Below are 12529 nucleotides of genomic sequence, written 5' to 3'. Positions count from 1 at the left end.
CCACCCAGCACGCTGAGAGGGGGGAGTGGCCTAGAGAAGGAAGTTAAACTGAAGGGAGGAGTTTGTCGGCTTCGTGGAGGGGCGGTCCCGAAAAGAAAAGGTGGTGAAACTGTGAGCGCCGAGGTGGCGCCGATCGGCTGTACACGGGACGGCTGTGTTTGTTTTCGTGAGGAAAGAACCGAAAAAAGGCAGGGAAGGCAACAGAGAAACGACGAGTGTCGAGTCGCGATCTGCTGGATGAGCATGGGCTTTGAGGCGAGCGAGAAAAGGAAAGGCAGTGGTGAATCGGCCGGGAGAGAAAACTGAACCTGAGGGTCGAGTCTGTCAATGGCCAAGAAAGAAAAGGTGGAACTGAGAAACGACTGGTGGGAGTCGTGATCTGCTGTGTAGGGACGGCTGTGTCTGTCTGCGATCTGCTTCGTGAAGGAGGCAGGAGAAATGACTAGAGGCTGCCTGCACGTCGAGTGGGCAATCGACTGTCATGAGAAGGTCCTCGACATGTTTGTCGATCCGCCTGCCAGAGCCCACCACCTTGATTTGGCTTTGTCTAGTGAGCAGGCCAGGCCTGGACTTGTATGCTGCACCTTGTGAGAAACCAACTGAGACCCACCAGCGATCTGACGGTCTTGTGCCGTCGACATTGCGCGGGGTCAGAACACGCTGAGGAGGGCGTGCGCAAGCGGTGCCTTGAGAAGAAAGAGTACAGCGCCGCCATCTTGCCACGCGGCGTGCTCGAGCTTGGGGGCTCGAATCAGTGGACATCCGCTTGTCACGAGCCACATTCGTGCTTTTGACACTTTCCTCTCGTCCATGAAACATCACCAAGTACTCTGTCTTGTCTGCATGCTGTCCGTGTCTTGTTTGCATGTCGTTTAAGGTTTATCTCATTAGAGTTCCCTTCGAAACCCATAATCCGAAGCTGCCTAGTTAAGAATGGGTTATAGATTAATTATAACATTGTCGTGAATGCGTTGCTTGTGTCGTGTTCCCCGAAGTCCCCAATAAATCTGGCTGATTCGTATGAAGTTGCCGCTTTGAATGAATTTGTGCCGCGTCGAGGAACGATCCGCTCGATTTGGATATCAAAACGAAAATGGTAACAGACTAGTAGACTCCGCTCGGTCTCTGACAAAACCAGTCTGTAACTGAGGTCTATTCCCCCAGCTGGCAAGGTACAGGTGTATTTTGGTATCATGGTTCGAGACGCGTAACCCGAGAATTGTGCCGAACCAGCCGGCGTTATAACCCCGGAGACGGCGGTGGGTAGGGTGGCGCCGAATCTGTAACATTTGACTGTCAAGAGTAGGGTGCGAACACCCAAACTGGTTACGAACAGTGATTGACGCACTCGTCCGACCACCCCCCCCCCCCACTCCCGGATCCGCAACAATATATATATATAAAAATATAAATGTGTATATATATATATATATATATATATATATATATATATATATATATATATATATATATACACATACATACACGCACACACACACACACACACACACACACACACACACACACACACACACACACACACACACACACACACACACGATATATACATAGATATACATGCACGCGAGATAGCCGTTAGCCCAACGCAGGCTCATCTCTCCCCTTTCCATCAGGACACATTGGCTTGGAGTTGGAGGATATATTTATACTTTGGACTTACAGGACATTTGATTCAGCACACCGTGGGCTTTTCCTGAGCAGTTATTCTGACGGTCAAAATCGGCTGTGGATCATTTAACTCACCCACCTATCTTTCATTGGCGTTCGACACCCACCTCTTTCACCGACCATGACGTCCACCTTTTAACATCAACGTTCGACACCCATCTTTCACCGACGTTGACGTCCACCTTTTTCCATCAACGTTTGGCAGCTCTATGGATGCTGGCTGGGTCTTGTTTGTATCGGTCTGAACGAGGAAGAAATGGTCGTGAGGTTGACGGTTGGTTACGTGCAACGATGCGCCAATCGGCAAGGTATATTTGGCTGAAGTCTGCTTGAGGCTCCGCCCAGACTGGTTGACTATAAAAAGGATGGGAGGACTGTTTTCCTGACAGTTTGTGACAGCTGGTTACAGCTCCTCAGACTGCCTTACAGCTCTGACCAATGGTGACAGTTGGTGAGCAGGTGAGCAGGTGAGTTGGTGACAGCCTTACAGCCTTCCAGTCCTGACTGCTGGTGACAGTTGGACCGTTCCTGCTGGCTCTGCTCGGGACTTAGTCTTGGCGTACCTGATTCTTGGCGCCCCTGGTTCCTGGGGGTGATGACGTGACGTCGATTGGTGTTCGAGCCTGTTTACGAATGGGTGTACGGCGCGGACCAAGGCACGCTCACACATTTCGGGACATTTTATTTGACGCACGACGACTTCTACATTGGTAAGCAGAGACCGGATTTCTGTCCCCCGTGAATATGCTGGATACCCTTGTCTCGTGTTTAATCGTTGTCAGGCATCGTGATAAGCATCTGCTCTTTGTCTGTTTTTCTATCAATGCCTGATTAATTCTTTATTTGCTTTTGATTGATTTGAATTTACCTATTTTCACCACAAAGAAATAAAAAGTTCTTTTTTTCCCCCTTATTAATATATTTATTGTTGACGTTTCAACCTGCCGTGCTTGTCCTTTCCTTCCATTGATCCAGCTTTGTCCGAACCTAGATAGACTGGGAGGTCGTTCCCAAACTAATTGACCTGTCATAGTCGGCATGCACCAGCGGTAAACGCTCGGCTGCCCTACTTCAGATCAAATCAAGGTAAGATTGGTGCATCGCCGAAGGCACGCTCCCCGTTCAGGAAACCATGTGACCTCTAGTTAAAAGGCAAAATTAGATGGTGGACACTGGAACTCGTAGTTAACTGATTGGCGTTTGTGGCTGTAAAGCAATTCACCGTGTCACGAAGTTAATTGTGAGCGGTGGCTCTAGGTCTGGCTCTTCCGAGGAGAAATGGGGATTAACCCCCTCATAATACACTCGGTATCCGTGGCCGTAACAACATGGATATACATGTGTGTGTGTATATATATATATATATATATATATATATATATATATATATATATATATATATATATATATATATATATATATATATATATATATATATATATATATATATATATATATATATATAATGTCACGAGATAAATCTGGTTGTTTGAAATATCACTGATGTAATCATACCTGAAATAAGATGAATATAAGTCCAAGCTCATACACCACACCGACACATAGCCAAAACCTCCAATAAGCTGTGAAAGACAAAAGAAATCAAGTGATAACACTTTATGATTCACTCTGTTAATTAAACCATTCTCTCAAACACCCTGCACCAAAAAGAGTGGGTGGGTGGGCACATCACTCTCCTGATTCACTGCAATGTATCAAATATAGTAGATGATGGCAGTCAATGCATCATTAAGTTTAAGAAGAAAAGGCAACGGAGATCATCATGTTTAAGCAGGAAAGTGGAGTTGGTGGGGTTGGGGTTGGCAGGGCCTGAAGTCATTCATTTTTGTGCAAGTGCTCATAGCTTTTTCTTTGGCCAATCAGTAGAGTGATCAAACATGGGGATAATAGAAAATGCAGTTTAAAAATACAATGAAAAGCTTCTTGCTCTCCTCCCAAGACAATATACCAAAATAGATGCATAAAAACATTTTCATCTTTTTCAAACAAAGCACAACTTGCTTAAGATTGAGATTTTATAATAAATGCTGCTAAAGAAGATAAAGATTTATGCATTTTGATGGTGAAAAGTGATGTATGTGACGAAGCTCACATAACATCCCAGTAGGTACTCCCCTTCAATGTAACACTGGCAGGAGTGGAATTTTGGACCCGGGTTTGAATCGAGCTCTGACAACTGGTGTTCACGAGTGCATTTCGGACCTGACACCTCCATGGTAAAATTCATTTCTAAATTTCGTGTCTGTGAAGCACATTTGGATAAAATTAATTTAAAGGCTTCCCCAATTCTGGCATGCAAGGGGAAAAAGTTAAAGATGGCTGCCGAGCAAAAGAAAATAGGGACAGTCGTCGACAAAATGATGGTGCGCACATGGCCGAACATGAGGTCGAAATAGGCACCTCCCACCATCTGCATCACACAAGAAAGCCCTCCCCCACTGCCACAGGCTCAAGTGGCGTGGTGCAGTTGGAGGTCACGAGATGGCTCCAAGTCAAAACAGCATAAACTAGGACACTCGGTGGAGCACAGTCTGCCACGCAACGTCTGATCCATGAGAACAGATCGGGCCCAATACATTTTGAAATATCTTGCTATATTGTTACGAATCTGGAAGCCTTGTGCACACAGACAGACAGCCCCGTAGCTTAGTTATTTCGATAAGTACGTGTTTCTAGTTAGGGTCCCACCCCTGGTCTAATGGGAATTAAATGTTCATGCGCTGCGAAGTTATTTTGATACTTAGGATTTGAATTGCATCCATAAATCTTCTTCGACAACAACAGCATCACCCTCACCTTCACCGCGCTCTGGCTGACGCCATGGCGCCCGTGGTGGGCGGAGTTCAAGGAGGAGCCAGGCGGCGGCCCTCGACCGATCAGCTGCAAATGAGGTGGCCGCCACTCAGCCAATCAGATCCCGCCAGGGTGAGAAAGGCGATCCTCGTGACGTCACCACGCCCCCGGGCCAATCGACGGACTTGCCGCTCGTTTTGGCCATTGGGGAAGGCGAAGAGCGATTCTGCGTGCCAAAACCAGCCATCGAGGGAAGACATACACCACGGCACCGAGGTTTGGCTGACGGAGGGGGGAGGATATAAAGGTCAGCCTCCGTTTTTCGGGAGTGGTAGTTTTTCTCTTGGGTGGTGGTTTTTCTTTTGAAAGGTGGTGCTTCTTTTGAAAGCCAGTCTTCAGATGCTTCTTTTAAAAGCCAGGGTTCGCCTTGCCAGTCTTCGCCCTGCCGGCCTCCGTTCGCCGGGAGCCCGGACGTGTGGATGCCTGGGCTGCTACAGGTCCAAGTCCAACCACCTGGCCAGCTCAACGTACCGGCTCGAGGCGGACCGGTCCTAGTGCAGGCTCTGGTCTTCAGCTCGCCTTTCCCTCTGAGCTGGAGGCCTCAATAAAGGCCGTGGCCACCGTTTCGTGTGTGTGTGTGTGTGTGTGTGTGTGTGTGTGTGTGTGTGTGTGTGTGTGTGTGTGTGTGTGTGTGTGTGTGTGTGTATTTGTGGGCCTGTCTAAGTAGAAATTGTTAAGTGCTTGCTCTTTGTACATTGCATGACTATATTCGGTGTTAATTCTGCTCTGTGTCTCCCCTTTCCCTATGGTAAATAAATCCCCTGTTAAATGTATCAGCTCGTTTCCGTGTTTTCTTCATTGATTTAATACGGTGCGTGTTGGGGAATTAAAGAAGGCTGTTGTTGCCGTAGTTGTGTGCATTTGGACCGACGGGACCTCGGAAACGACTCGTCCCGTTCAAGTTCCGTCGAGGGTGTAAATACTCGGTAGTTTGCCACGTGGGCCTCTAGGTATTTTGAAGTTTGGCAAATAACCCTGTACTACGTGGTTGATTTGACGATTCACAGTCCTGTAAGGGACCCATACCCTCGGAGTTTTCCGAAAGGTATGATCTAGATTCCGGGTGTTCAGTAGAGTCGACCATTCTGCTCCACCTAGCGGTCGTGCGAGTCGCCGACACCCGGCTCCGCAACAATATATCGTTTTTGGTCCTATCTCTCAATGGTGAAGAATCACTTTAAAAATTAAATAAATATTTTATCCAGATCTGGATTTGGATCTCCACCAAAATCGAATCAATTCATCCTTGTCACTCGCCCAACCTGTCCACCAAGTTTCATCCGAATCCATCCACAACTTTTTGAGATATTTTGCTATATATAAAATCGCTTTTGGCCCTACCTCTCAATGGTGAAGAATCACGTAAAAAATTATCGGATCCGAATCGAATCTTCACCAAAATCGAATCAACTCTTTCTTGTAACACACTCAATGTGTCCACCAAGTTTTGTCCGAATCCATCCATGACATTTGGAGATAATGTGCTATATAATGTTTCTGGCCCTATCTCTCAATGGTAATGAATAACTTTTAAAAATTCTAGTAGCTGGATATCGATCCAGATGTTCACCAAAATCTAATCAGTTCGTCCTCGTCATACACCCAACCTGCCCAACAAGTTTCATCCGGATCCGTCGCAACTTTTTGAGATATCCTGCACACAGACAGACAGACAACTGTGGTGAAAACATAACCTCTTCCAAGCTTTGGTGGCGGAGGTAATGATACACGACAGACACAGAGTAGAGCCTGGTTGAAGGGTATAATTAAGGAGCTTAACATGGAATATGAATTGAATCATCTAATTGACTGGGCCCTTGCCACTTTGAAAAATAAATGAGAAAAATAAAGATTTGGTATACTGTTGCGAAAGTGTGGATTCCAGCTTGCCCCGACAGGTAGAGTTTTTCAACTATTCCTGTGACTACACTGTGTGCACCGTGAAACCAACACCCAATGCATGCCACCTGTTTAAAAAAAAAAAAAAAAAAAAAAGAAAGAAAGATACATTTGGAGGGTTTCTCATGGTTCTTTCTTTCAAATCTAAGTGCTACTACATGGAAACCTTGACAGTTGCTTACAATGAAGTTATTATTAAATTTGTCGAGTTCAAGTCAAGGCAAACACATGAAGATTAATGATCTACAGAACAAATCCACTCATCGCAACAGGAAAGCTTGTCTGGCTGTGTGTTTGTTTGTTATTTTCCAAAGGGTTAAAGCGTATCAGGCCAGATACATTTAAAGTCGAGCCGTGACATTTGGGCAAACCCGATACGCTTCCAATACATTTAAAAAGTCTTTGCAACGATGTGCAAACACCAACTTGGTGACGGCAAAAGATAGCCGCATCGCCGAATCACCCCCAATCTTTCATATTGACACTTTCAGTGATCGAGAAATTCAGATTGATATTTCAATGTGTACTCTGACAGACAGATGTAAGCCAATCCAATCATACATATTGTTACATTGGAGAGGCTATGCATTAGGTATAACGTCAAGTTCGCATGGTCTGGGTGTCCATGTAGGTTAGAACATTTTCTGCAACCAGGGATCCGTTAGAGTGAAGTGAAGTCTATTTCTGTATTAAGTGCATTTCAGTTTTCTGAGTCGTGTGCATTTATTTATTTCCCTTTATTCACGGCTTCAGTCTGCCTTTCGTCCCAGGATTCTCCATTTTTGTTGCTCGAGTCCAAACCTACTATTTCTTAAACATGTCGCCCGTTTCCCACCTTCCCGCATGCGCAGACCGTTTTGGCAATTGGTAAACCACTGAAGGAAATAAACAAAGTTGGTTAACAAACTCATTTTTAAGAGACCAGCAGGATACAGATTCCGTTAGGGGGGGGGGGGAGAAGCTGAGTTTCTGCTCGAACGTGGTTTCATTTGATTAGGTCATTCACAAAGGACATTGCTTTGGCACGGCAGGGAAGCATGGGCAGACGCCGGCGATGCGACAATACAAACTCGTGATTGGATAACCAATGACCAATTATGGATGATGAAGTCGAGCAATATCATTCACGTAGTGTATTTTGTTTTCATGTTCAAACAAGACAAACATATTTCAGAAAGATCCATGTAATTTTACAGCTGACAGATAAATGACTACTTCGGTAATAATAACGACAAATTGATGAGAAACCAGATTGAAAGGAAGTTGGTGCAACTAAAATGACTGATAAGTCAATAAATTGCACAAGTCTTGAGAGCGACAACCTTTCTTTAAAACAAATGGAGAACGAGTCATCACTCAGTGTGAAATTTACTGCTTTACCACCATTTATGATTTCGCCACAAGTAGTGAATATCTATTTTGGTTCGAAGACTACATTCAATTATTGCATACATGGGAGGGGGTAGGGTTAAAAGTCCAACACATTTTCATTTATAATGAATGTTATGTTCATGGGGGGGGGCGGAGGGGGAGCAGGTTTTCCACGTGAAATGACGGCCCAAAAGGAAATGGCGGCTCAACGTGCAGCCAGCCACTACATCGGGGGGCAGCGATTGGCTCTTCAGTGGGGTCTTGCCACCCGCCTTGTGATTGGTAAAGAGGACCGCTTCTGTAAGCCGAGCTCCGATTTTCCCATTGCCACCATGTGCAGAACCAATACCCCCCCCCCCACCATCCCACTGGACACACCAATGTCGAGCATGATGAGCTGCGGCCACTCTCCAGCACAATGGTTGGACAGCACACACTGAAATGGGCAGGTCATGACCTCAAAGGAGAGTGGTGCCACCGAGGGCCATTAATGGCGGCAGTGTTGAAGGGGGAGAGGGACGCCTCTCCCTCTGTGTTCTTCGCCTGAGCTCTCTTGCTCGTCTTCGCAAGACTCCCCTCTTGGGTCTGGTCTTTGATCCCTGTCGAATTGGACAATGGCAAGCAAATGCCTTCATGTCTTCTCACTCTGCCTGCCACACGTCAAAGCACCTCAAGCTTCACACCAGTGGCTGTTCGTGCCGCCGCCCTGTGTCTGAACGAACTGTTCTGGTTTGAGTGATTGAGCGTTGTGCTCATGGCGGATTAACTTACTTCCCTGTGTTTATCAATTAAGTGTTAATTGATCATTTATTTATATGCCTGGTGTTGTTAACTTCATGGTTCGGGTAGTGGGCTTGGGATCCGAGGATCGTGAGTTCAAATCCCACTTGACTATTGAATTAATACCAGGTTGGGTTGACTCTGCCTGTCATCCTTCTGAGGTCGACAAAATGAGTGCCAGCATGCTGCTATCCTGTGTCGGAGTGGCGACCCGTCCAGGATTGCACCCAATAGCCCAGGAAACTGCTTCGGCAGCACCAACACTCTGCACAGAGTATGGTCCCAATGGATGGATGGATATATTTATCATCAAAGTGTGCATCTTTCATGTTGAGTTCTCAATTTATGGTGTCTGCTGCAATAATAAACCTGTACTATTTCCAAAAACACAAATTCGCCTCGTACAGTGCCCTTCTGCACCGAGGTAAAACCATTTCAGCACATATGAAGATTCCTGGCGGTCCAAATTGGACTAATTACCAAAGAGGTTTATAACTCTTTGACCCTAAATGGGTCTTAAATGGAGTTCTTAAATGGGTATAACCCTAAATGGAGTTCTTTCATCCCCTCTTCCTGTCCAGGCTGGAGTTCCTCAAGGTTGCGTTCTGGGCCCTGTTCTTTTTCTGGTTTTCATCAAAGATCTCTCCGACTCTGGAAAATCCCTTTGCTGATGACTCCACCCTCTGCCATACCATCTGTCATCCCTCAGACAGGCAAGCAGCAGCTTCTTCGCTCACTGCAGATCTGGATAAAATCACAAACTGGTCCAACACGTGGAACATGTCTATCAATCCGGACAAATCTCACACTTTCACTATGTCTCTTCGAAAGGACCGTTTGGAACCCCCCCGTCCACTTTCTCAACAATCCTCTGGAAGAAGTCCTTTCTTTCAAGCTTCTGGGTCTCACTGTCTGCCATGACCTTTCCTGGGAAAGACACATTTCAAACCTCACCTCCAAAGCCAGTCGCCGACTGGGAATCTTCCATCGTGCAAAGTCCTTCCTCGGCCCACCTGAGCTCCTGACCACTTACAAAGCTTTTGTCCGCAGCCTGATGGAGTACTGCTCTCCCCTCTGGGCTGGTGCTCCTGCCTCTCACCTTTGTTCAGCATCACGCTCTGGAAACCAAGGCATTTCAGATCATTGGCATCTCCCGCAATGAGGCTGAGTCTTTGGGCCTCTCACTCATTCACCGCAGGTTGGTCGCTGGTCTTTCTGTCTTCTGCAGTCTCCTCTCCAGCCTCGCCCACCCCCTTGCTCTCTTTGCAATTTGTCGCCACCACATTTCCGCAGGGCGCTCAAGGTCCGCCAACAACCCCCTTCTGGTAAAGCTACCAAAATTACAAATCACTGCTCACCTTCACCCTTTCATTCCTCTTTTTTCCCACCTTTGGAATAAACTCCGTCACTCTATTCATTCCCATTCTTCCCTCCAGGCCTTCAAAACAGCTGTTCACCACCACCTCTTATCATCCCCCATCCAAATGCTCGATCTTTTCTACCCCCGATAATCCACCCAAGCCCACCTCCTTCAAATTCCCTGCTTTCCTTCCTGAACGTCCCTGTAATGTCCATCTTGTATTCCCCATGTTCCCCATCCCATCCCTCTCCCTTCCACAGATCTCCTAATGGTTCCACTGGATCTCCCCACTGGATCTAATGGATCTCCCCACTGTTTTGTCCTTCTCACTCCCACCCCTTTTGTCTCATGTCCCCCCTTGCTGTGCATTGTGCGTTAGCTCTCACACGAGCCTCGACAAGGTATTCAAAAAAAAAAAACTCAGCACTTGACACATTCTCAGCTCTGGTGCATCGATGACCATATGAAGCCTTTAAAATGCCATTCACATTTCGACATTTTACGGTTTCTGCATCAGACTGGTTTAGGGTCGGTCGTGGTGAGAGGCTTTAAAAACAACAAAATATAGCTGGGACTTTCCGGATGGCAAAAAAGTTTCGATGAGATTGTTTTTTCACATTAAGAACCACAATATGGATTTAGATATAAAGTTGAACCCTGGAAGTGAAAACTCTACATCAAAAGAAAATTAGGATTTTTTTTCCACCAAGGCTTAGGAAAATGCATCAACCAGTACATCGCCCCAGAACTTAGACAACTCACCATGCATTACGAAATACGACTCGGATCGATTTGCATTGCCAAAATTAGAATGAGCTCTCAAGGAAAGTTCAGAAAGACGTTGTGATGTACAATGAAAATAATCACCTGGGTGTGGTCTTGTAAAAGGCCCGTCTTTGGCCTGAATTACTCCAAAGCACAGGAATACCAGAATACTTGACACAATTCCCCTGCAAGGCAAGACTGTCAGGAACATGCTTCACAGCACAGAGAATCTTACACAACGCTATGAACAGCACAACAAAAGTCCAAGGAAACCATTCTGTTGAAGGTCCTCAAACGTTTCAAACCAAACCACACCACCAATTATTCAGCTACGTCTTTATCAATGCAAACACACAAACACACAAACACACAAACACACAAACACACAAACACACAAACACACAAACACACAAACACACACACACACACAATCACACACACACAATCACACAATCACACTTTGTTAAAATTCAAAGGATGTTGGGATCCAATCCAATCTATTGTTTGTCAGGTCAGGTCAGATTAGATCTGTGACTTGCTGCAGGTACCATGTAAACCTGTACTAACCTGTTCCATGGTCGGGTTGTCGGTGATGAAACCATCTCCTCGACCAAATTTCTTGATGAGGAGGGTGTTTGGATATGGATACCCAGCAGGATTAAAAACAAAACCTGTCAAAGGGCGGAGGAGCTCCTTGTGAGCCAACGGCCATCCATATCTAGTGCCCAACTGTGTCTGCGGACGTCCTCCTGCAGTTGGGTTACTTCTTATTAGGAGGTTGGTGGCAGGATTTGCACTCCAGCCACCGTAAAACGCTTCATTCCGCAAAACGCAAAAACGCAAAAAAATCTGAAAACCCACTCCGTGGGAGTACCTCCTGTGCAGCTTCCCTTCGCAGGGCAGCTCACCGGATGGTGGGATTGGGGCAAAGCCTTCGGGACCCCCAATCTTTGATAGGAGGGAAACCACGGGGTAACATCCCTGGGTCAGATTGCGGGAGAGTGTGTCGGAGTGGTGCTGAGGTGTCGTCCACCAGACGGCGGTCTCCTTGGGTTAACCTGAGGCGGTCCCTTCGGGTGGGTGCCTGGAATGTCCTATCCCTAAGAGAGGATGATCACCTGTCTCTGTTATCATCTGAGCTCAAGCGTTTGGACATCGGGATTGCAGCTCTCTCTGAGGTTCGGAGACCGGATTGCAGCGAGATAATGGTGGGTGGTTACACCTACTATTGGTCTGGTCGCTCTGATGGTTACCATACCCAAGGAGTTGCTGTAGCTGTGTCCAATAAGCTGACCCCAATGATAATTGAGGTAACACCGGTCAACGAGTGTATTATGAGATTAAGGATTCGTCACTCCTTAGGTGTCATTTCCCTGGTCTCTATTTATGCTCCGACTGAGGCGAGTGATCTTACCGTGAAGGATGCATTCTACGCCACACTCGAGTCTGTGGTTGATCAGTGCCCCAGACGAGATACACTTCTAGTCTTGGGGGATTTCAATGCATCGACTGGAACTGATAGGGATGGTTATGAGGTGTGTGTTGGTCCCCATGGGTCAGGAACTATGAACCAGAATAGCACTAAGTTCCTTGACTTTGCAAGAAGTCATGGACTTAGGGTGGCTGGTTCATGGTTTCAGCGCCCGCAAGCTCATCGCTGGACTTGGTATTCCAACGCTGGCGGTGTGGCAAAGGAGATTGACCATGTCCTCATTGACGGTCGTTGGAGGATGATCCAGAACTGCAGGGTCTACCGGAGTGCTCAGTTCCTCAATACTGACCACAGGCTTG

General features: G+C 46.5%; 1 protein-coding gene across 2 annotated transcripts in view; it reads right to left on the bottom strand.

Annotated features, from left to right (window-relative positions):
* The window catches only part of PTDSS2 (phosphatidylserine synthase 2), a 94748-nt gene that overhangs the window by 46112 nt on the left and 36107 nt on the right, over positions 1–12529 (bottom strand). For both annotated transcript variants that reach the window (XM_085884100.1, XM_085884099.1), the window contains exons 3-4: positions 10841–10923; positions 3205–3272 (exon numbers count right to left, since the gene is read on the bottom strand). In XM_085884100.1, coding sequence (XP_085740226.1) covers positions 3205–3272; positions 10841–10923 — 151 coding nt within the window. The remainder of the gene's footprint in view (positions 1–3204; positions 3273–10840; positions 10924–12529) is intronic.

This window comes from Eptatretus burgeri, chromosome 6, assembly GCF_056783735.1.
Source record: "Eptatretus burgeri isolate ZD-2024b chromosome 6, Ebu_testis_v1, whole genome shotgun sequence".
In the NCBI taxonomy this organism is placed as follows: Eukaryota; Metazoa; Chordata; class Myxini; order Myxiniformes; family Myxinidae; genus Eptatretus; species Eptatretus burgeri.
This window is presented reverse-complemented; position numbering and strand designations above follow the sequence as displayed.